The 24,988-nt window shown below is 47.1% G+C and overlaps 1 protein-coding gene across 2 annotated transcripts in view; it reads left to right on the forward strand.

The window, feature by feature from the left end:
• Positions 1 to 24,988, forward strand: part of LOC137430764 (activin receptor type-2B) — a 221,800-nt gene that overhangs the window by 136,912 nt on the left and 59,900 nt on the right. For both annotated transcript variants that reach the window (XM_078781911.1, XM_078781912.1), the window contains exons 2-4: positions 1,187 to 1,400; positions 1,579 to 1,685; positions 13,498 to 13,652. In XM_078781911.1, coding sequence (XP_078638037.1) covers positions 1,187 to 1,400; positions 1,579 to 1,685; positions 13,498 to 13,652 — 476 coding nt within the window. The remainder of the gene's footprint in view (positions 1 to 1,186; positions 1,401 to 1,578; positions 1,686 to 13,497; positions 13,653 to 24,988) is intronic.

Consider the following 24,988-nt stretch of genomic DNA (forward strand, 5'->3'; position numbering starts at 1 on the left):
ATGAAAGGGGATAGAAAATATCATTGGGGGAGGGATGGGAAATGACATGGAGATGGTGGTGCACCACTTATTATTTACTAGCAAAAGTACGTGGCGTTTCCGGGTAACAATGAATCGCTTCCTGGCGGGAATATGATATACGCAATCTGTGTCTATCATCTGGAGGGAATTTTAAAAATAGATCTCAGGTTCAGTGGAATCTAATGCAGTGGAGTGACACCCTATCCCATGGAAGTTACACTCGCAAACTGCTTTCAAAGTACCAGGCTATGCTTCTGCAATTTAATAAACCATTCCTGTAAAACAATGACATTCTTTTGCTCCTCCAGCTCACAGTTTCATTCAGTTTCGTTCAGTTTAGATTTTGATGATTTGCATGTGATATGATTCAACGGATGTTTATATGAATCTTTTAAAATAAAAAAAACCTTCAATTTCTGATATTTTGCCTTTTCATTTGGGCTTCCCAATTGGAGCCCCGCCCATAGGGCGGGTACCGTTGCTAGTTAATGTAATACGTGCTTCTCTCTTCCCTTGTTATCCCGTCTCATTATTACTTGCCAAATCGAAGATTTTTCAAGTACTGTATATTGGTCAGTTGCGTTTGTTACTTGCAAAATCGAAGATTTTTCAAGTATATTGGTCGGTTGCGTTTGTTATTCTGTCTGTTTGTCTGTTTGTTACTTGCAAAATCGAAGATTTTTCAAGTATATTGGTCGGTTGCGTTTGTTATTCTGTCTGTTTGTCTGTTCGTTACTTGCAAAATCGAAGATTTTTCAAGTATATTGGTCGGTTGCGTTTGTTATTCTGTCTGTTTGTCTGTTTGTTACTTGCAAAATCGAATCGTGCAGTGGATCTCAAAATCGAATACTTTTGCAAGTATCGTGCTCTGCATGATGTCTTCTTGTTTATTTATTTAAGCATATTATCACCATTTGTGTCCCTGCTCTCCGATCTGTTTTGTAATCTATTTTGAGCATCCACTCCTAAAATGCCCCTCTGCAAATTAAAAAAGGAAACTTGTTTATTTGTTGGTTTTACCGAAGTCCATTAATTTTTTCCCTACGTCATTTGATAGTATTGTTTCTTACATCATGTTTCTTTTCAAAGTGTATAGTGTTGCTGTGCTGTATAGTGCAATATGCAATATGAAAATGACTTCTTCTGTTCCTTTTCTTGTATTCAGGAGGAGGTGTCGCACCAAGAAAAGGAGAGAGGCGAGAATGCATTTTCTTTAACCTCAACTGGGAGCGCGACCAAACACGTGCCAATGGCACCGAGATCTGCTCAGCCGAGTCGGACAAGCGAGAGCACTGCTACGCATCCTGGAGAAATGTCTCTGGCACCGTACGGCTTGAGCGACAAGGCTGTTGGCTCGACGACTTCAACTGCTACAACAGGTGGCGGCCTAGGCTTTTTATCAAGGGCCGCATAATGTAAATCCATCTGAATAGAGGAGTGAATGTGGAGGGCAGGAAGTGGGACATTGTTCAAGGGGCAAACGCACTGAGAGTAAATTATAAATGTGGAGATTCAATGATGCTTGCTTTAAGGCAGCGTTTCTCTCTTTCTTCTCAGGAACACATGCGTGGAAACAAATGGCAATCCTGCAGTCTACTTCTGTTGCTGTGACGATGACCTTTGCAATGCCATGTTTACTCACCTTCCACCTCCTCACATACCAAGTAAGGCGTCCGATGTGCATTTTTTTTTTCAACTAAAACCAAAAATATTGAGTCAAACATTGCAACATGTTTTTGTAAAAACAAAGATGAAATGCGGCTTAGTGGAGCATGTTTCGTGTGGCGTCTTTGCTTTTTTTTTTTTTTTTTGTATACAAGATCGAGGCTCATGAAAGAGCTAACATTAATCACACAAAAAGTCAAACCGACACAGAACACAAAATAAGGGGAGCGGTAGACAAGACGGGGAGAGAAGGGGAAGGGCACAAACACAACATTTGAGAGCAGGGACATCGAGAGAAATGTGGGAGGGAGAGGGCTTGGGGGGAGGTGGGAGAGGTATAAAACATATGGACACTGCAAGGACTTCCAGGAAAGAAGTTGGAATTTCAAAAAAGTGTATCTGGGGTGAATTAGCGGGGGTAGAAAAGATCAAGGTTTTGGATGGGGGAAGATAAGAGATGGTGGTGAACAGCTGTTTTAAAGACATGGAGGGAGGAGTGGGATTGAAGGGAGTGGGGTAGTTTGTTCCAGAGGCGGGAGAAAAGGGGAGTGAAAGAGTGAAGGTGAACAGAGAGTCTTGATTTTGGCAGTTTCACCATAAGAGGGTTGCTGGCAGATCTTGTGCGACCTGTAGGAATATTTGGGGGACAGAGCACAGAGAGAGCTGGGGGAGCAAGGCCGGAGAGCAGTCGGTAGAAGACAGAAAGACCACCAACCTGCCTGCGGTAAGTGAGTGAAAGGCCCTTGGAGTTAGCTTCATCGCAGGAGATTCCAATGATTCTGAAAGCTTTGGTTTCAATAACGTGAAGCCGCGCTGGGTGTGAGGCAGGAGCACCGGCCCAGAGTGGGGGAACAGTATTCCATTGAGCTGCAGATGAAAGCCTTGTATGTGGTGAGGAGCTCAGGTGTGCCAAGGAAGGACTTCGCACGACAGAGGATGCCCAGTCAGCGACTGGCTTTGGAGGCCAGCTTGGAAATGTGGTTTTCCCAAGAAAGATCATGGCAGATAGTGAAACCCAAAAGCTTGAGCGACAGAACTTCTTGGAGAGGATTGTTGAGAAAGTAGATGGGAGGGTTTTCCAGTCGGTCTTTTTGGAGAGACATTCTGTTACGTGGTCCTCCCGGTGACTACCTGGTCTCGGTGACCCCCGGACCGTGAGAGGAACTCCGCCAGAAAGATTTATTATGTATGCGCTTTCGTAACGCAATCAATATGAATTCCAACCAAGAAAAAACCCCACACCAAGGATCCGGAATAATCAATGATATATTCCCCGAGCAATCAACCCTCAACAATCAGCAATCAATAGTACAAAGATGTAAACTCATCTACATTAACTCTAAGATGGCCATCTTATACATTCCTCACATGAGCCCCACTCCCGACTCCCTCCGTGGTCAATGTCTCTCACAATGTCTCCGTACTCCTGTAGTTCGATCTCCGCACGTGGGCGGTTGAACGGACCCTTCCTGACGTGCTTTCACCGGGCACGTCCCGTACCGGGAACAACGGCTGCAGCACGCACCTCCTGGCCAAGCAAAGCGGGTAATGTAAAACAGGCAAAGCAACACGCGGCTTGCCCAGCGCGCGCGGCCCCAGGTGCGACCCGTACGCGGCCTTGTAGATGGCGAGGCGAACTGTGCCAGCTGCTTGGTTTCATGCACGAACCCACAGTGACTTGACGTGTCAAAGGGTAGTTACACGTCCCGGTAACTCCTCTCGCCAGACGGGCTTTGAAACGCCGATTCTCTTACATTGCTCAATCGACACCTCTCGCGTCCGAGCTTGGCGAGGAAGAAGAAGAATCATCGCGTCTCCAGGACCTCGTGTCTTTTTCTCTTCCGTTTCTGGTCTCCTTTTTCTCAGAAGGGCTCCTGACCCTTTAATCACAACAACCTTTAATCGACTACACATTGATAAGCAAAGCCCGGAATAGTAATTCACATAAATATGTAACAATAGTAAGAGTGTGAGATTTGTCAGGATTGAAAGACATGTTCCACTTGTTTGACCAGTCTGTGATTTTGTCCAGGTCTGCAAAGAGTGAGGAGGCTGCAGACTTTTTTTGGTTTACAAAATCTAGGCTCATGGAAGAGCATACAGAGAGTAACAAGCATTCAGAGTATTGTGCTGCAATACATGTCCGCTACTACAGTTCAAAGTGCCATAACTGTCAAAAATGATCGAATATGCAAATTTATGCACGGTTGATGCTGGTTTTCAAACTTGATCTGAGGTATGTTCAGACACATGTGTGTCACGCCTCGCCTTGTTGATAAGCCCGCAAGGTCGCTCCGTGGAGCGGCCTGCACGTATTGCACTGTGTGAATTAAAGAATTACCAAATCACGGTCTGAGGTACTAGCGATTCAAGAGATATCCATTTTTTTATATTTTCGTTTAATTAATGATACCTTCCAAACCACGTGCCCTATCGCAAATTCCAAAAGGACATTTTAGTAGACTGACACGCTGAACATATCTGTGAAGTTTCCCCTCGATTGGACAAAAATGAGGGAGGAGCTCGGTTTTAAAGGTTCCTGCTTAAAAACGTCATAACTCTGAAACCATGTGACGCATGAGGTCATGCTCACTGACTTTTCTGTTCGTCATGGGTATGCGATTTTGCCTGCAAAGTTTGGCCTCGATCTGTTCAGCCGTTGCAGAGAAAAAGGGGTTTTCGTGTTTTCACGAAAAACAATATGGCGGCCGAACCACGTGACCTGCGACGTCATAATTACCATTATAATATTCTACAGACCGAGTCCCCCCTACGGTGAAAATTTTATCTCAATCGGTCCTATTATTGCAGAGAAATTGGTTTTTAAAGGAAATTAATACTTAAAATGGTGCTGAGTTAAGGATCATCAGAATTATCAGAATTCCCAAAGTTCAAAGTGCCATCACTTTGTCAAAAATGATCGAAACGTCGTGAAGTTCGAACTCGATCTGTAACTTATCATGAGGAAACCATGTGCCAAGTTTGAAATCATTAGCATTAAGCGTTTAGAAAAAAAGTCCGGAAAACTGTTCTTTGCGTGACGGACTGACGGACTGACGGACTGACTGACGGACTGACGGACTGACGGACTGACAGACGGAGGGGCGGCGTGCAAACCTTATTATCCCCTCCGGTGTACACCGGTAGGGGACTAACAAGACTGGGCCCACGATACCCTTGAGGCATTCCAGTCTCCAATAAGAGAGGAAAGGATCAGAGGAGATTGTATTGATTGCATCTTCTTGACAGCATGAGTGGAGGGAGTCAGAATTCCAGCTATGAAGATGTCCTTGTATCTCACAGGCAGAGAGCTTGGCAAGCAAAGTATGATGCCAGACTCTGTCCAATGCCCAATATATGTTGAGGGGGAGATAATCCTGGCCTCTTTTTTGAGATTTAGGACCTCCAACCACTGCTGGTCAGAGGTTAGGCTGTTTGAGAAGAAATTACAGCATCAGCTGCAGAAACGATGGATCCCATGACTTTGCTTGAAGTTGATTGACCTATGTTTAGAGGATCTATTTTCACACCATTCTTGTGAAAGGGAGAGATGTTGATGGATTTCCAGACAGACAGACAGGATGCAGTCAAAGATGGACAGCCTGAAGAGAGCAGACAAGGAGAAGCAATAGCATAGCAAGGTTCGTTTCCGTCGTTTTTCCGTTTCCGGTCTTGCTGGCGAGGGTTCGTTTTTTCGCAGCTCCACACGCTCTCCATCGAAATCGAAGTTAAGTAATTGTTCCCATTTTGTATTTTCGTTAAAACTGTATTTATTTTATGGTGTATGTACGTATATTGTCCCGACAAAGATTTTCGGTGCAAATCTTTCATACCTGTATTGAAAATCGTGTTAATTCGTGTCGTCTTGAGGCCTTGTACAGTGTACACTGTACAACCTTGAGGCTTTGTTTTTCTCTCAGCGGTCTGTCGTTTGTGATCCAATAACTTTCGTTCTCTGTTTTCGCAGTCTTTCCACACCAAAGCCTACTTCCTTATGTAAATCTCAACTCAAAAAAACAACAAAAAAAGACATTACCTTCTCTGTGCTCATTCGTTTATTCATTCTTATTCGTTCGTTCGTTCTTCGACCACGTGTTTCTCCCCCATTTCCCCAGATAGATTGTCAAATTTCAACTCGTTATTTTATCGTCCATGCGATATTGTTTGATTATAGTTAGTTTTGGTTTGAATTTCCTGTAACTCGTAATTAATTAATCGTGTTCTGCTCCTCGTGTGTGGCCTTGTAGTTGTACCCCCGTCGGTGTTTTGTTAACTTAAGCGTGTTTTGCTTGGCTCTTGGTTTTTTCCCTTCTACCCCGAACATAATACTCTGTCTAACGTTCTAAACCCCCCCCCCCCCCCCAAAAAAAAACAAAAAAAACAAAAACATTTATTTTATTTTCTCCACGTGTACTGTTGTCTCATCCTGTATTTTCTGTCCAGGTGTGCTGTTCGCCCCGCCCCCATTATCTCCTTGCCATCCACCGTTTGCCCTGTTCATGTGACTTGTGGTGGTCCCTCTCGGCTCTCCCCCCATTGGTATTTTTGTGCATATAAGATTGTTCACAGTTCTGTTTAAATATTATTTAAATATGTTTAACCTTTCCCCTTCTGTGTTTTATTCAGTGGTATATTACAACACGCTGTTTTTCTTCCTATTTAAAAGGCTTTTCTCAATTTCCTCTCCAACTCATTCCACTTCAAAAAAAAAGAAATTCAATATCTTATACGTCTCCCTCACTACATGGTCTAAATTCACATTCATTCCATCCCTCCTCCATCGTTCTGAATCGGATTGCTAACTTGAAAATCACAACAAACCCAATTTGTTATCAATGTTCGTCTTTCATTAATCATCCACTTTCTAAACTCCCCTCTTGCCCCTCCCATCCAAATCCCCCCCCTTGAACCTACACTCCTAAACTACCCCCTTGCCCCTCCACTCTTAAACTCCCCCCTTGCCCCTCCACTCCTGAACTCCCCCCTTGCCCTTCCCCTCCTAATCCCCCCCCTTGCCCCTCCACTCCTGATCTCCCCCCTTGCCCTTCCCCTCCTAAACTCCCCCCTTGCCCCTCCCCTCCAAATCCCCCCCCTTGCCCCTACACTCCTAAACTCCCCCCTTGCCCCTCCACTTCTAAACTTCCCCCTTGCCCCTTCCCTCCAAAACTCCCCCCTTGCCCCTCCCCTCCTAAACTCCCCCCTCACTCCTCCCCTTCAAAACTCCCCCCCAATCCCTCCCATTCAATTCTCCCCCCATACCATTCCTCTCCAATTCTCCCTCCTCCCCCCCTCCTCCTCCAAGCTGCCTCCTCCCCACTTCGTCTCCCTTCTATCTCATACCTCCACCCCCCCAAACCTTCTACTTTCCTCTGCCCCCCCCCTCAAACAACCCCTCACTGTGCCTCATCCCTTCACCATCAAACCTTTCATCCTCCTCATCCTTCCCTTTCTTGGAACTCTTCTGCAACATCTGACACACTATCAACTGCTCTCCCTACCTCCCCCTCTCATCCTTCATCTTACCCTACTCCTCCCCTCCCCTGTCCTGTACCTGATGCTCCCCCTCTCTCTTCATTAACGGTATGAACCTCAAACATCCGGGGCCTTCGCTCAAACCTGACTGATCTCTCCATACAGGTTGCTTCTGACAATCCAGACTTGATCTGCTTAACAGAGACTTTCCTCCTTCAAGATGTCTCTGATTCCTTAATATCTCTTCCTGGTTACTCCCTCCTCCGGTATGATAGACCTGAGCCTCGGCCTGGTGGTGGGGTGGCTATCTTTGTCAAAAACTCTCTTCCTCACTCTCCTTGCACTGCCCTCTTTCCTCCTCACCCGCAGGAGTACCTCTGGTTACGGCTTCCTCTCCGCTCCCACCTTTTGTTCATATGTGTTCTGTACCGTCCCCCAAACAGTGATGACTCCATCTACATTTCACTGTCTGACAACATGGACCAACTTCTATCCACTCATCCCAACTCTCTCTTCCTCATATGTGGTGACTTCAACTGTCATCATGCCACCTGGTTGGGTGTGGGTTCCTCTCTCACCAGTCATGGCACCTCAGCAAAGGACTTCTGTGACTCACTGGGATTGACACAATCTGTCAATTTCCCGACCCGGATCTCAGCCAATGGAGTATCTTCTCTTCTAGACTTGGTTATGACAAACTTCCCTGCTAATGTCTGCTGCTCTTCTTCTGCTCCAATCGGTTCTTCTGATCATGTGCTTGTCAAAGTGGACATCTCTCTGGCCATTCTCAGAGAGCCTTCTCAGCGTCGACGAGTCTGGCATTTCACTCAGGCCGACTGGGACGGTCTTCAAGCAGCCATCAATCGTCTGGATTGGTCTCCCATCTCCACTGCCTCTGACATCAATTCTTCCTGGGAATTCTTCCAAAGCAAACTGATCTCTCTCCTGCACAGATTTATCCCATCTCGCCTTCAATTGTCTTACCCTTCCTCCCGTCCATGGTACACTGAATCTTGTGGTGAGGCAGTTGCCCTGAAACAACTTGCCTTTGCCTCTTGGAAGGCTAATCCAACTGAAGGCAATCTCAGTTCCTTCCACCAAGCTCGGAACAAGTGTGTGTCTACCCTCAGGAGTGCCAGGAAGCACTATCTCTTCTCACTCAAGAATGAACTCTCAAACCTGTCTCCTTCCTCCAAATCCTGGTGGCGTCTGGTCAAATCCGTTTCTGGTGTTTGTTCCCCCTCCATCTCCTCCCTTACCTCAAATGGCCACACAGTTGACATCGCACGTGACAAAGCCGAATGCCTCAACTCTGTGTTCGCCTCAAAATCCTTAGTCCCAAACCCATCTCTCTCTGTTCCCACCTTTCCCAGTCGAACCCAACTGCTCCTGGACTCTGTGGCCTTCTCTCCTGACAAGGTGGAGGAGTTTTTGTCAAACCTCGACTCTGATTCTGCAACTGGACCAGACGGCATCAGCCCACGGGTCCTAAAATCCTGCTCTGCCGCTCTATCTCACGCTCTCGCTGTTCTTTTCACCCTATCTTTTGCTCAAGGTCATCTGCCAGCATCCTGGAAATCAGCTAACATTACCGCTTTACACAAAAAAGGTGCAAAAACAGATCCTTGCAACTACAGACCAATCACCCTGCTCCCAATTATCAGCAAAGTCATGGAATCCATCATTGCTTCGGATATGAAATCTTTCCTCTTCTCCAATGGCTTGATCTCTGATCATCAATTTGGTTTCAGACCAGGTCACTCTACTCTGGACATGCTGCTTCTGCTGTCTCAACAATGGATGGAGGTCCTCAATGCCAAACAGGAAATCAGAGCTGTCTCCCTTGACATATCACGGGCCTTTGATACGGTCTGGCACCCAGCTCTGCTCACCAAACTCTCCTCCTATGGTATCCATGGAAATCTCCATGCATGGCTTGCGGACTTCCTCTCTGGTCGTCGTCAACGTGTGGCCCTGAATGGATTTCTCTCATCTCCCCTTCCTGTTCCGGCTGGAGTTCCCCAAGGAAGTGTGCTGGGCCCTGTGCTTTTTCTGGTCTTTATCAATGATCTCTCCGACTCTCTGGAAAATCCTCTCTATCTCTTTGCTGATGACTCCACTCTCTGCCGCTCCATTCCTCTTCCCTCAGATCGGCAGTCTGCAGCCTCCTCACTCTCTGAAGACCTGGACAAAATCACAGACTGGTCAAACAAGTGGAACATGTCTTTCAATCCTGACAAATCACACTCTCTTACTATGTCTCTCCGAAAAGATCGACTGGACAACCCTCCCATCTACTTTCTCAACAATCCTCTCCAAGAAGTTCTGTCGCTCAAGCTTTTGGGTCTCACTATCTGCCATGATCTTTCTTGGGAAAACCACATTTCCAAGCTGGCCTCCAAAGCCAGTCGCCGACTGGGCATCCTCCGTCGTGCGAAGTCCTTCCTCGGCACACCTGAGCTCCTCACCACATACAAGGCTTTCATCCGCAGCTCAATGGAATACTGTTCTCCCCTATGGGCTGGTGCTCCTGCCTCACACCTGGCTCGGCTTCACGCTGTTGAATCCAAAGCTTTCCAAATCATTGGAATCTCCCGCGATGAAGCTATCTCTGAGGGCCTTTCACTCACTCACCGCAGGCAGGTAGGTGGTCTTTCTGGCTTCTACCGACTCCTCTCTGGCCTTGCTCCCCCAGCTCTCTCTGTGCTCTGTCCCCCAAATATTCCTACAGGTCGCACAAGATCTGCCAGCAACCCTCTGATGGTTAAACTGCCGAAATCTCGGCTCTCTGCTCACCTTCACTCTTTCATTCCTCTTTTCTCCCGCCTGTGGAACAAACTCCCACACTCCCTTCAATCCCTCTCCTCCCTCCAGGTCTTTAAAACAGCTGTTCACCACCATCTCTTATCTTCCCCCATCCATAACCTTGATCTTTTCTACCCCCACTCATTCACCCCAGATCCACCTTGTTTGAAATTCCAACTTCTTTCCTGGAAATCCTGGCAGTGTCCATATGTTTATACCTCTCCCACCCCCCCCCCCCCTTCACATGCCTCCCCCCCAAAGCCCTCTCCCTCCCACAGATCTCTCCATGTCTCCATGTCTCTCGGTCACTGCTCTCAAATGTTGTGTTTGTGTCCTTCCCCCTCTCTCCCCATCTTGTCTACCGCTCCCGATGTTATTTGTTTTATGTGTCTGTTTGTCTTTCTGTGTGATTAATGTTCGCTCTTTCACGAGCCTCGATCTTGTATACAAAAAAAATAAAAAATAAAAAAAATAAAAAATAGCAGAGTAGGATTTTAGCACATTGGCAATGATGGCATCTGGGCCCATCATCGATGAAGGCTGGACCTCATCTCAGACTTTCTCTACTTTCTCGGGTTTGAAAACTTTCTCAGGTCTCGGTTTTGGGTCTGGCTTTCTCGGGTCTCGGTTTGACTTTTGCAGTGTTGAAAATGCAGTGCGTGTGGATAATATGGGGACAGTAAGGGATACATTGGATACACGAGCTTTGGAGGGAAACCGTCAGTTGAGACATTCTGCCTTTTCTCTACTTGAGTCTGAGATGAGGTCGCTTGAGGTGGATTAAGGGATCAAAGGGGAGCATGTGCCAGAGACTGACCTCTTCCAACGGGGGTTGTTGTTTTTTTTGTATACAAGATTGAGGCTCGTGGAAGAGCTAACATTGATCACAAAAAGACAAAATGACACTTAAACATTAAACATATGATAAAGGGAGCGGGAGAACAAGATGGAGAGCAGGGACATCGGGAGATCTGTGGAAGGGAGAGGGCTTGGGGGATGGAGGCTTGGGAAGGGGGGGGGGGAGTGGGAGAGGTGAAAAAAACACATGGACACTGCGAGGGCTTCCAGGAAAGAAGTCGGTATTTCAAAAAAGTGAATCTGGGGTGAATTAACGGGGGTACATAAGATCAAGGTATTGGATGGAGGAAGATAAGAGATGGTGGTGAACAGCTGTTTTAAAGATCTGGAGGGAGGAGTTGGATTGAAGAGAGTGAGGGAGTTTGTTCCAAAGGTGAGAGAAAAGAGGAATGAAAGAGTGAAGGTGAATAGAGAGTCTTGATTTTGGCAGTTTAACCATAAGAGGGTTGCTGGCAGATCTTGTGCAACCTGTAGGAATATTTGGGGGACAGAGCCCAGAGAGAGCTGGGGGAGCAAGGCCGGAGAGGAGTCGGTAGAAGACAGAAAGACCACCAACCTGCCTGCGGTGAGTGAATGAAAGGCCCTCAGAGTTAGCTTCATTGCGGGAGATTCCAATGATTCTGAAAGCTTTGGTTTCAACAGCGTGAAGCCGAGCTAGGTGTGAGGCAGGAGCACCGGCCCAGAGGGGAGAGCAGTATTCCATTGAGCTGCGGATGAAAGCCTTGTATGTTGTGAGGACCTCAGGTGTGCCAAGGAAGGACTTCGCACGACAGAGGATGCCCAGTCGGCGACTGGCTTTGACGGCCAGCTTGGAAATGTGGTTTTCCCAGGAAAGATCATGGCAGGTAGTGAGACCCAAAAGCTTGAGTGACAGAACTTCTTGAAGAGGATTGTTGAGAAAGTGGATGGGAGGGTTGTCCAGTTGGTCTTTTCGGAGAGACATCGTGAGAGTGTGAGATTTGTCAGGATTGAAAGACACGTTCCACTTGTTTGACCAGTCTGTGATTTTGTCCAGGTCTGCAGAGAGTGAGGAGGCTGCAGACTGCGGAGCTGAGGGATGAGGTATGGAGGGGCAGAGAGTAGAGTCATCAGCAAAGAGATAGAGAGCATTTTTCAGAGAGTCAGAGAGATCATTGATGAAGACCAGAAAAAGCACAGGGCCCAGAACACTGCCTTGGGGAACTCCAGCCTGAACAGGAAGGGGAGATGAGAGAAAATCATTCAGAGCCACACGTTGACTTCGACCAGAGAAGAAGTCCACAAGCCATGTGTGGAGATTTCCATGGATACCATAAGAGGAGAGTTTGGTGAGCAGGGCGGGGTGTCAGACCGTATCGAAGGCACGTGATATGTCAAGGGAGACAGCTCTGATTTCCTGTCTGGCATTAAGGACATCCATCCATTGTTGAGAGAACATTGTTGTTGTTTTTTTTGTTGTTGTTGTTTTTTTATCCATTGTTGAGAGAGCAGAAGCAGCATATCCAGAGTAGAGTGACCTGGTCTGAATCCAAATTGATGATCCGAGATCAAGACATTGGAGAAGAGGAAGGATTTGATGTCAGAAGCAATGATTGATTCCATGACCTTGCTGTTTATTGGGAGCAGGCTGATTGGTCTGTAGTTGCAAGGATCTGTTTTTGCACATTTTTTGTGTAAAGCGGTAATGTTGGCTGATTTCCAAGCAGATGGCAGATGACCTTGAGCAAAAGAGTGGGTGAAGAGAACAGAGAGAGGGTGAGATGGAGCAGCAGAGCAGGATTTTAGGACCCGTGGGCTGATGCCGTCTGGTCCAGTTGCAGAATCAGAGTCGAGGATTGACAGAGACTTCTCCACCTTGTCAGGAGAGAAGGACGCAAAGTCCAGGCGCAGCTGGGTACGACTCGATACAGAGAGAGACGGGTTTGGGACACAAGATTTTGAGGCAAACACAGAGTTGAGGCATTCAGGGTTTTCGCTTGCGAAGTCAGCTGTGTAGCCATTTGAGGTAAGGGAGGGATTGGAGGGGGAACAAACACAAGAAACAGATTTGACCAGATGCCACCAGGATTTGGAGGAGGGAGACAGGTTTGAGAGTTCAGTTTTGAGAGCAGAGATATATTGTTTCCTGGCTCTCCTGAGGGCAGCCACACACTTGTTCTGAGCTTTGTGAAAGGAACTGAAATTACCTTCAGTTGGATTAGTCTTCCATGAGGTGAAGGCCAGTTTCTTCATGGCATCTGCCTCACTACAAGCTTTTTTGTACCATGGACGGGAGGAAGGGTATGACAACTGAAGACGAGAAGGGATAAATCTGTGCATGAGAGAGAGAGCAGTTTACTTTGGAAGAATTCCCAGAGACTGACCAGAGGTTGACCCAACTGACCAATGATCTTGGCAATGTTTTGGCAACTAAATGTTTTCACGCCTCTCTGTGTTCCTATGGGTTGTGTATTCCTCAAAAATGTTAGTCTTGTGTACGAATCTGGATATATTTGGATCATGGGTTGGATTTTTTGGTGTTCCCATCTGAGCATACGTCTGATGATCCTGGGATCCCAGGTTGAAACCCTACATAGTGTCCTCATAATTAAGGTATAAAAAGTACACATGCTCATAATGTTTGTGTTCCACATGCACATTTAAACCTTTAATGAAGTCTTCATGAGCAGGTCATGGTATAACTATACTCTTTTGCAGGTACAGGTCCGGACATATCCGTGCCTTCCCCATCCATGCTGGCCCTCGTCTATAGCATTCTTCCACTGTTGGTCATCGCGGCTGCCCTCCTACTTTCATTTTGGACATACCGGCATCACAAGATGCTCTACGCACATGTCCAGCTTCCAACTCAGGTAGCTGCACGCAATACCAGGGTTATCCGACCGTGACTATCTTTCCATGATTTGTGATTTGAGATGTGTTATTCTTGGGGTGTACTGTTTCATTTTCATGTCTTCATCTTTATCAAAAAATAGGACCAGCCTTCATTCATAATTTGAAAGTGTGATTTCAAAGTTATTCTATTTTTGATTGATATCATTTCAACCCTTTCAGTGGTGAGTGATTTTCTGCAACCATTGTGGAGGAGGTTGTATGAAGATTGGTCAAATAATACAAACATACGTTTCCACCATCTCAGATCGTCCCCAATCCAAAACTGTGATATTTTGTAACCTCGTTGGCCCCCCTCCCCATTTTTCTCCCCCTCAACCCATCCCAATCCATCTTCCCTCTCTATTGCAGTCTCCCCTTCTGTATAAATCTTGTCCACGCTATTCATCCTCTCCTGTCCCTCATTCTTCCCCACACCCATTCTTTGTCCAAGTCTCCCTCTATCATGGCCTTCAACTCTGCTGTTGGTGTCCCTCCCCTCCCTCCCCCACCTCTCCCTGCTTTTACTTTTGTCCTGTTGTGACCTGATCCGTTCAGTGTACTAGCACTGGCTCCTTCCATGAGCCTCGACTATGTATACAAAAAAATATCCCAGGTTTAATACAGCATAATCAGATGTATGTTGTATCAAACATGCAATGCCCTGTCTTTGAAGCACCAGCTCGACAGTTTGTTGTGAGAATGAGAATCAAACCCAGACTCGACAGCTCAGAGGTGAATGTACTTCATGTGTGTTATTCTGTCAAGATAATTCATAAACTCCTTTAACGTCCTTGAAAAATATTGGTCATTATCCACAACTTTGAATGGGTTTAACGACTTTGGTAAAACTTTCAGAGATAATGCAGCTCTAGAGCTGTTTCTATAAAATGTTTGTTTGTTTCTATGAAAAGACCTGATTGCCACATTTGATAGGCAACCACCAATTTATGGCTATTATTAGCAGGGGAACCCGATGTTGCTTGGATGGGAGGTTGGGGGCGGTGGGGGGGGGGGAAGGGGTACGGACTGAGAACGGGCAGGAGAACCGCTGGGACAGGGGACAAGAAAGCTGGCAAGGTAGGGGGCAGGAGGGTTTATTTAAAATGGTGAGTTGAGGCGATGCTGGTTTTGGGTTATATAAAATGGTGAGTTGAGGCGATGCTGGTTTGGGTTTATATAAAATGGTGAGTTGAGGCGATGCTGGTTTGGGTTTATATAAAATGGTGAATTGACGCGTTGCTGGTTTCGGTTTTTTTTTTTTTGTTTGTTTTTGTTTTTTTTGGATACAAGATCGAGGCTCGTGAAAGAGCGAACATTTATCACACAGAAAGACAAACCGACAAACCGACACATAACCGACAAACCGACACATAAAACAAATAACATCGGGAGCGGTAGACAAGATGGGGAGAGAGGGGGAAGGACACAAACACAACATTTGAGAGCAGGAACCGAGAGACATGGAGACATCGAGAGATCTGTGGGAGGGAGAGGGCTTTGGGGGGAGGCATGGGAAAGGGGGTGGGAGAGGCATAAAACATATGGACACTGCCAGGACTACCAGGAAAGAAGTTGGAATTACAAACAAGGGGGATCTGGGGTGAATTAGTGGGGGTAGAAAAGATCAAGGTTTTGGATGGGGGAAAATAAGAGATGGTGGTGAACAGCTGTTTTAAAGACCTGGAGGGAGGAGTGGGATTGAAGGGAGTGTGGGAGTTTGTTCCAGAGGTGGGAGAAAAGAGGAATGAAGGAGTGAAGGTGAGCAGAGAGCCGAGATTTCGGCAGTTTAACCATCAGAGGCTTGCTGGCAGATCTTGTGCGACCTGTAGGAATATTTGGGGGACAGAGCACAGAGAGAGCTGGGGGAGCAAGGCCGGAGAGGAGTCGGTAGAAGACAGAAAGACCACCTACCTGCCTGCAGTGAGTGAGTGAAAGGCCCTCAGAGATAGCTTCATCGCGGGAGATTCCAATGATTCTGAAAGCTTTGGTTTCAACAGCGTGAAGCCGAGCTAGGTGTGAGGCAGGAGCACCAGTCCATAGGGGAGAACAGTATTCCATTGAGCTGCGGATGAAAGCCTTGTATGTGGTGAGGAGCTCAGGTGTGCCTAGGAAGGACTTCGCACGACGGAGGATGCCCAGTCGGCGTCTGGCTTTGCAGGCCAGCTTGGAAATGTGGTTTTCCCAAGAAACATCATGGCAGATAGTGAGACCCAAAAGCTTGAGCGACAGAACTTCTTGGAGAGGATTGTTGAGAAAGTAGATGGGAGGGTTGTCCAGTCGATCTTTTCGGAGAGACATAGTAAGAGTGTGAGATTTGTCAGGACTGAAGGACATGTTCCACTTGTTTGACCAGTCTGTGATTTTGTCAAGGTCTTCAGAGAGTGAGGAGGCTGCAGACTGCCGATCTGAGGGAAGAGGAATGGAGCGGCAGAGAGTGGAGTCATCAGCAAAGAGATAGAGAGGATTTTCCAGAGAGTCGGAGAGATCATTGATAAAGACCAGAAAAAGCACAGGCCCCAGCACACTGCCTTGGGGAACTCCAGCCTGAACAGGAAGGGGAGATGAGAGAAATCCATTCAGGGCCACACGTTGACTACGACCAGAGAGGAAGTCTGCAAGCCATGCATGGAGATTTCCATGGATACCATAGGAGTAGAGTTTGGTGAGCAGAGCTGGGTGCCAGACCGTATCGAAGGCACGTGATATGTCGAGGGAGACAGCTCTGATTTCCTGTTTGGCATTGAGGACCTCCATCCATTGTTGAGACAGGAGAAGCAGCATGTCCAGAGTAGAGTGACCTGGTCTGAATCCAAATTGATGATCAGAGATCAAGCCATTGGAGAAGAGGAAGGATTTCATATCCGAAGCAATGATGGATTCCATGACTTTGCTGATAATTGGGAGCAGGCTGATTGGTCTGTAGTTAAAAGGATCTGTTTTTGCACCTTTTTTGTGTAAAGCGGTAATGTTTGCTGATTTCCAGGATGCTGGCAGATGACCTTGAGCAAAAGATAGGGTGAAAAGAACAGAGAGAGGGTGAGATAGAGCGGCAGAGCAGGATTTTAGGACCCGTGGGCTGATGCCATCTGGTCCAGTTGCAGAATCAGAGTCGAGGTTAGACAAAAACTGCTCCACCTTGTCAGGAGAGGACACAGATTCCAGGAGCAGTTGGGTTCGACTGGGAAAGGTGGGAACAGAGAGAGATGGGTTTGGGACTAAAGATTTTGAGGCAAACACAGAGTTGAGGCATTCGGCTTTGTCACGTGCGATGTCAACTGTGTGGCCATTTGAGGTAAGGGAGGGGATGGAGGGGGAACAAACACCAGAAACGGATTTGACCAGACGCCACCAGGATTTGGAGGAAGGAGACAGGTTTGAGAGTTCGTTCTTGAGTGAGGAGAGATAGTGCTTCCTGGCACTCCTGAGGGTAGACACACACTTGTTCCGAGCTTGGTGGAAGGAACTGAGATTTCCTTCAGTTGGATTAGCCTTCCAAGAGGCAAAGGCAAGTTGTTTCAGGGCAACTGCCTCACCACAAGATTCGGTGTACCATGGACGGGAGGAAGGGTAAGACAACTGAAGACGAGATGGGATAAATCTGTGCATGAGAGAGATCATTTTGCTTTGGAAGAATTCCCAGGAAGAATTGATGTCAGAGGCAGTGGAGATGGGAGACCAATCCAGACGATTGATGGCTGCTTGAAGCCCGTCCCAGTCGGCCTGAGTGAAATGCCAGACTATTCGACGCTGAGGAGGCTCTCTGAGAATGGCCAGAGAGATGTCCACTTTGACAAGCACATGATCAGAAGAACCGATTGGAGCAGAAGAAGAGCAGCAGACATTAGCAGGGAAGTTTGTCATAACCAAGTCTAGAAGAGAAGAAACTCCATTGGCTGAGATCCGGGTCGGGAAATTGACAGATTGTGTCAATCCCAGTGAGTCACAGAAGTCCTTTGCTGAGGTGCCATGACTGGTGAGAGAGGAACCCACACCCAACCAGGTGGCATGATGACAGCTGAAGTCACCACATATGAGGAAGAGAGAGTTGGGATGAGTGGATAGAAGTTGGTCCATGTTGTCAGAGAGTGAAATGTAAATTGAGTCATCACTGTTTGGGGGACGGTACAGAACACATATGAACAAAAGGTGGGAGCGGAGAGGAAGCCGTAGCCAGAGGTACACCTGGGGGTGAGGAGGAGAGAGGGCAGTGCAAGGAGAGTGAGGAAGAGAGTTTTTGATAAAGATAGCCACCCCACCACCAGGACGAGGCTCAGGTCTATCATACCGGAAGAGGGAGTAACCAGGAAGAGATATTGAGGAATCAGAGACATCTTGAAGGAGGAAAGTCTCTGTTAAGCAGATCAAGTCTGGATTGTCAGAAGCAACCTGTATGGAGAGATCAGTCAGGTTTGAGCGAAGGCCCCGGATGTTTGAGGTCCATACCGTTAAAGAAGAGAGAGGGGGAGCATCGGGTACAGGACAGGGGAGGGGAGGAGTAGGGTAAGATGAAGGATGAGAGGGGGAGGTAGGGAGAGCAGTTGATAGTGTGTCAGAGATTACAGAAGAGTTCCAAGAAAGGGAAGGATGAGGAGGATGAAAGGTTTGGTGGTGAAGGGATGAGGCAGATTGAGGGGTTGTTTGAGGGGGGGCATGGGACAGTAGAAGGTTGGGGGGGGTGGAGGCATGAGATAGAAGGGAGACGAGGTGGGGAGGAGGCAACTTTGAGGAGGGGGGAGGATGGAGAATTTGAGAGGAATGGTATGGGGGGAGATTTGAATGGGAGGAGTTGGGGGGGAGTTTTGAAGGGGAGGAGTGAGGTGGGAGTTTAGGAGGGGAGGGGCAAGGGGGGAGTTTAGGAGGGGAGGGGCAAGGGGGGAGTCTAGTAGTGGAGGGGCAAGGGGGGAGTTTAGGAGTGTAGGGGCAAGGGGGGGGATTTGAAGGGGAGGGGTAAGGGAGGAGTTTATGAAGGGAAGGGCAAGGGGGGAGTTCAGGAGTGGAGGGGCAAGGGAGGGATTTGGAGGGGAGGGGCAAGGGGGGACTTTAGGAGGGGAAGGGCAGGGGGGGAGTTCAGGAGTGGAGGGGCAAGGGGGGAGTTTAAGAGTGGAGGGGAAAGGGGGGAGTTTAGGAGTGTAGGTGCAAGGGGGGGGATTTGGAGGGGAGGGGCAAGAGGGGAGTTTAGAAAGTGGATGATTAATGAAAGACGAACATTGATAACAAATTGGGTTTGTTGTGATTTTCAAGTTAGCAATCCGATTCAGAACGATGGAGGAGGGATGGAATTAATGTGAATTTAGACCATGTAGTGAGGGAGACGTATAAGATATTGAATTTCTTTTTTTTGACGTGGAATGAGTTGGAGAGGAAATTGAGAAAAGCCTTTTAAATAGGAAGAAAACAGCGTGTTGTAATATACCACTGAATAAACCACTGAAGGGGAAAGGTTAAACATATTTAAAATAATATTTAAACAGAACCGTGAACAATCTTATATGCACAAAATACCAACGGGGGGAGGGCCGAGAGGGACCACCACGAGTCACGTGAACAGGGCAAAAGGTGGATGGCAAGGAGATAATGGGGGCGGGGCGAAAAGCACCGCGATACACCTGGACAGAAAGTACAGGATGAGACAACGGCACACGTGGAGAAAGGAAAAATAAATGTTATTATTATTTTTTTATTTTTTTTTGTTTTTTGGGGTGGGGGGGTGGGGTGGGGTGGGGATTTAAAACGTTAGACAGAGAGTATTACGTTCGTTGTAGAAGGGAAAAACTGAGAGCCAAGCAAAACACGATGTAGGGGACTTAAGTTAACAAACACCGACAGGGGTACAAGGCCGCACACGAGGCGCAGAACAGGATTAATTAATTACGAGTTACAGGAAATTCAAACCAAAACTAACTATAAACAAACAATAAAGCATGGACGATAAAGTAACGAGTTGAAATTTGACAAACACACGAATGAAAAAATAACCACTTTGGATGCCCGGAGAGAAACCAAGCCTCCAGGTCGGAAGCTTCTACAACTCAAGTTGAGGCGATGCTGGTTTGTTGAGGCGTTTATTTAAAACTAGGGCATGCCCGTACTATATATATATCTAAAAGTATATCCCCCCCCCCCCTCTATTTACATGCAATGGTTTGGTCCAAAGCTAACGGCTTGCGAGTACGGTGACAATCCCCCCCCCTCTATTTACATGAAATGGTTTGGTCCAAAGCTAACGGCTAGCGGAGTTTGGTAAAGAAATCGCCATAGCGTGCACAAATGCGCAGGAAAGCGAAAGAATCGCAAATTAGTTTTAATTAGTTGTAAAACATAGTTTAACGCCAACATAGCGGCAACATAGTTTGCCAACGTGAAATAAATGAATACGCTCTCAAATGTGCCAAAAAAAAAAAAAAACGCTACCCGTACGCTCTACCCCGCCCGTACGCCCGTAAACAAAAAAAACAACGCTCTTCGCTTCCGCCCTTCGCTCTGACTGAATTGGGAGAAATAATGCGCATAAGAAATCGAGAAATTATTATTTTCTCCGGAAGAAATCGAATTACGTACCGTAATGGCGCACGCGCTGGGCTCAGCATCAGCTCGCTCTCACATCGGCCACGCCTACGCAATAACGCGTTCTGTGATTGGATGCCGGAAGTGCAGTCCTCACTGTCCGGAAGGTCGTATATCGCAGTTACGATGAATCGCAAATTAGTTTTTATTAGTTTTAAAACATAGTTTAACGGCAACATAGTTTGCAAACGTGAAATAAATGAATACGCTCTCAAATGTGCCATCCGAGGCAGAGTGTGTCCGCCACGTTCGGCACATGCGATAGCTCGCTGCTCTCTGATTGGTTGAATCGTTTTTTGGACATAGCTCGGTAAGTAATTGTCCGATTAATATGAAACCTTGAAAAGGCACATCCTCGGGTCCCCAGCAATATACCTGGCAAGTTTCAAGTATATCGGACCGGTAGTTGTCGAGAAACAGCGGTCACAGACATACAAACAAACAAACAAACGTACAAACAAACATACACACAGAGATTAGTGGAATTATAGATAGATGGTGAGTTGAGGCGATGCTGGTTTGGGTTTATTTAAAATGGTGAGTTGAGGCGATGCTGGTTTTGGGTTATATAAAATGGTGAGTTGAGGCGATGCTGGTTTCGGTTTATATAAAATGGTGAGTTGAGGCGATGCTGGTTTGGGTTTATATAAAATGGTGAGTTGAGGCGATGCTGGTTTCGGTTTATTTAAAATGGTGAGTTGAGGCGATGCTGGTTTGGGTTTATTTAAAATGGTGAGTTGAGTCGATGCTGGTTTGGGTTTATATAAGATGGTGAGTTGAGGCGATGCCATTGGGTAGAGGGATCTTGAGGGTTTTCGAGGGTTTTAGGGGTCATACCCTAAGGTATTAAAAGACCTGAGGTCTTAAAATAACTCTGAGGTCTTAAAAGGTTTATGAAGTCTTTTGGATATTTGGGGTCATAAAGTGTCTTAAAGGTGTCAGAGTCTTAAGGGCCTTTGAGATCTTAAGGGTCTAAAACGTCTTTGGTACATTCTGGGTTTAAAGGGTCTCCCGTCCATGGTACACGGAATCTTGTGGTGAGGCTGTTGCCCAGAAACAACTTGCTTTCGTCTCCTGGAAAGCAAATCCAACAGAAGGAAATCTCATTTCCTTTCACAAAGCCCGAAACAAGTGTGTGTCCACCCTCAGGCGAGCCAGGAAACAATATCTCTCCGTTCTCAAGACCGAACTCTCTTATCTGTCTCCCTCTTCCAAATCCTGGTGGCATCTGGTCAAATCTGTTTCTGGTGTTTGTTCCCCCTCCATCCCCTCCCTCACCTCAAACGGCTACACGGCTGACTCCGCACGTGAAAAAGCTGAATGCCTCAACTCTGTGTTTGCCTCTAAATCTTGTGTCCCAAACCCATCCCTCTCTGTACCCAGCTGCTCCTGGACTCAGTGTCCTTTCCTCCTGACAAGGTGGAAAAGTTTCTGTCAACCCTCGACTCTGATTCTGCAACTGGACCTGACGGCATCAGCCCACGGGTCCTAAAATCCTGTTCTTCTGCTCTTTCACTCCCTCTCTCTATTCTCTTCACCCTCTCTTTTGCTCAAGGTCATCTGCCATCTGCTTGGAAATCAGCCAACATCACCGCTTTGCACAAAAAAGGTGCAAAAACAGATCCTAGCAACTACAGACCAATCAGCCTTCTCCCAATTATCAGCAAAGTCATGGAATCCATCATTGCTTCAGATATGAAATCTTTCCTCTTCTGCAATGGCTTGATCTCTGATCATAAATTTGGTTTCAGACCTGGTCACTCTATGCTGGACATGCTGCTTCTGCTTTCTCAACGATGGATGGAGGTCCTCAATGCCAAACAGGAAATTAGAGCTGCCTCCCTTGACATATCACGTGCCTTCGATACGGTCTGGCAACCTGCTCTGCTCACCAAACTCTCCTCCTTTGGTATCCATGGAAATCTACACGCATCGCTGGCGGACTTCCTCTCTAGTCGTAGTCAACGTGTGGCCCTGAATGGTTTTCTCTCATCTCCTCTTCCTGTTCAGGCTGGAGTTCCCCAAGGCAGTGTTCTGGGCCCTGTGCTTTTTCTGGTCTTCATCAATGAGCTCCCTGACTCTCTTGAAAATCCTCTCTATCTCTTTGCTGATGACTCTACTCTCTGTCGCTCCATTCCTCATCCCTCAGATCGGCAGTCTGCAGCCTCCTCACTCTCTGCAGACCTGGACAAAATCACAGACTGGGCAAACAAGTGGAACATGTCTTTCAATCCTGACAAATCTCACACTCTTACGATGTCTCTCCGAAAAGACCGACTGGACAACCCTCCCATCCACTTTCTGAATAATCCTCTCCAAGACGTTCTGTCACTCAAGCTTTTGGGTCTCACTATCTGCCATGATCTTTCCTGGGAAAACCACATTTCAAATCTGGCCTCCAAAGCCAGTCGCCGACTGGGCATCCTCCGTCGTGCGAAGTCCTTCCTTGGCACACCTGAGCTCCTCACCACATACAAGGCTTTCATCTGCAGCTCAATGGAATACTGCTCTCCCCTCTGGGCTGGTGCTCCTGCCTCACACCTAGCTCGTCTTCACGCTGTTGAAACCAAAGTGTTCAGAATCATTGGAATCTCCCGCGATGAAGATAACTCTGAGGGCCTTTCACTCACTCACCACAGGCAGGTTGGTGGTCTTTCCGTCTTCTACCGACTCCTCTCTTGCCTTGCCCCCCCCAGCTCTCTCTGGGCTCTGTCCCCCAAATATTCCTACAGGTCACACAAGATCTGCCTGCAACCCTCTTATGGTTAAACTGCCAAAATCAAGACTCTCTCTTCATTCCTCTTTTATCCCGCCTCTGGAGCAAACTCCCTCACTCTCTTCAATCCCACTCCACCCTCCAGGTCTTTAAAACAGCTGTTCACCACCATCTCTTATCTTCGCCCATCCAAAACCTTGATCTTTTCTACCCCCGCTAATTTCACCCCAAATCCACTTTTTTGAAATACCAACTTCTGTCCTGGAAGTCCTTGGTGTCCTTGTGTTTTATACTTTCCCCCCCCCCCCCCCCCCTTCCCACGCCTCCTCCCCCCAAGCCCTCTCCCTCCCACACATCTCCCTGCTCTCAAATGTTGTGTTTGTGTGCTTCCCCTTCTCTCCCCATCTTGTCTTCCGCTCCCTCTTTTTATATATTTTGTTTGTCTGGTTGATTTGTTTGTGAAATAAATGTTAGCTCTTTCACGAGCCTCGATTCTGTATAAATAAATAAAAAAGGGGGGGTGTTTTGGGTCTTCAAGGGTCTTTTGGGTATTTGGGGTACTGAAGGGTCTAATCTCCAAAGCATGCAACAAGTTGTCTCTCAAGCATTTCATCTGGTCTCTCATGCATGTAAAAAGCATGTAGAAGTGTGTCCTCGGGGTCTTCACGGTCTTTAAAGGTACAGGTGGTGGATGAAATTACCCTTAGGACAATCCCCGGGTCTGTTTGCCAAATGTGGTCGTTGTCGGCCCAGCGGTCCTTGCAAAAACGTGAACAAACAGACCATCAGTCATCCTACAAATTTTATTTATTAGATATTTTGGGAGTAACTGGATGGAAACATCAGCTGTTTATTTTTGTAGTGAGGATTGAAACACTGATATTTTGCTAACAATTCAATGTTCCAGTCACACAATGCACTGACATGGATTTACATCACCATTCATTCATCATTGCTGGATCTAAATTCTGGTATGCCCTTCTAAATATCCATTACAGCCAACCCATATCCACAGAGCCGCAGTAGTTTAAAGATAATGTCCACCACTATATCTTGCCAGGGAAACTTGTGGGGGGGGGGGGGGGCAGGAAATGCTGGCTCCCACTGCTGCTGACGCCAATGTACATTTGGCCGGCAGTCCACACACAAATGGTGTTGTTTTACTGTTGATTATGAATGGGGTTTTTTTTTTTTGTTTTTTTGTATACAAGATCGAGGCTCGTGAAAGAGCTAACATTAATTACACAAAAAGTCAAACCGACACATAAAACACAAAATAAGGGGAGCAGCAGACAAGATGGGGAAAGAGGGGGAAGGACACCAACACAACATTTCAGAGCAGGGATATCGAGAGAAATGTGGGAGGGAGAGGGCTTGGGGGGAGGTGGGAGAGGTATAAAACATATGAACACTGCAAGGACTTCCAGGAAAGAAGTTGGAATTTCCAAAAAAAAAGTGTATCTGGGTTGAATTAGTGGGGTAGAAAAGATCAAGGTTTTGGATGGGGGAAAATAAGAGATGGTGGTGAACAGCTGTTTTAAAGACCTGGAGGGAGGAGTGGGATTGAAAGGAGTGGGGGAGTTTGTTCCAGAGGCGGGAGAAATGGGGAATGAAAGAGTGAAGGTGAGCAGAGAGCCTAGATTTTGGCAGTTTAACCATAAGAGGGTTGCTGGCAGATCTTGTGCGACCTGCAGCAATATTAGGGGGACAGAGCACAGAGAGAGCTGGGGGAGCAAGGCCAGAGTGGAGTCGGTAGAAGACAGAAAGACCACCAACCTGCCTGTGGTGAGTGAGTGAAAGGCCCTCGGAGTTAACTTCATCGCACGAGATTCCAATGATTCTGAAAGCTTTGGTTTCAACAGCGTGAGGCCGAGCTAGGTGTGAGGCAGGAGCACCGGCCCAGAGGGGGGAACAGTATTCCATTGAGCTGCGGATGAAAGCCTTGTATGTGGTGAGGAGCTCAGGTGTGCCAAGGACGGACCTCGCATGACGGAGGATGCCCAGTCGGCGAATGGCTTTGGAGGCCAGTTTGGA

This window comes from Myxine glutinosa, chromosome 7 (genome assembly GCF_964187855.1).
Source record: "Myxine glutinosa chromosome 7, kmMyxGlut1.1, whole genome shotgun sequence".
NCBI classification, from domain to species: Eukaryota; Metazoa; Chordata; class Myxini; order Myxiniformes; family Myxinidae; genus Myxine; species Myxine glutinosa.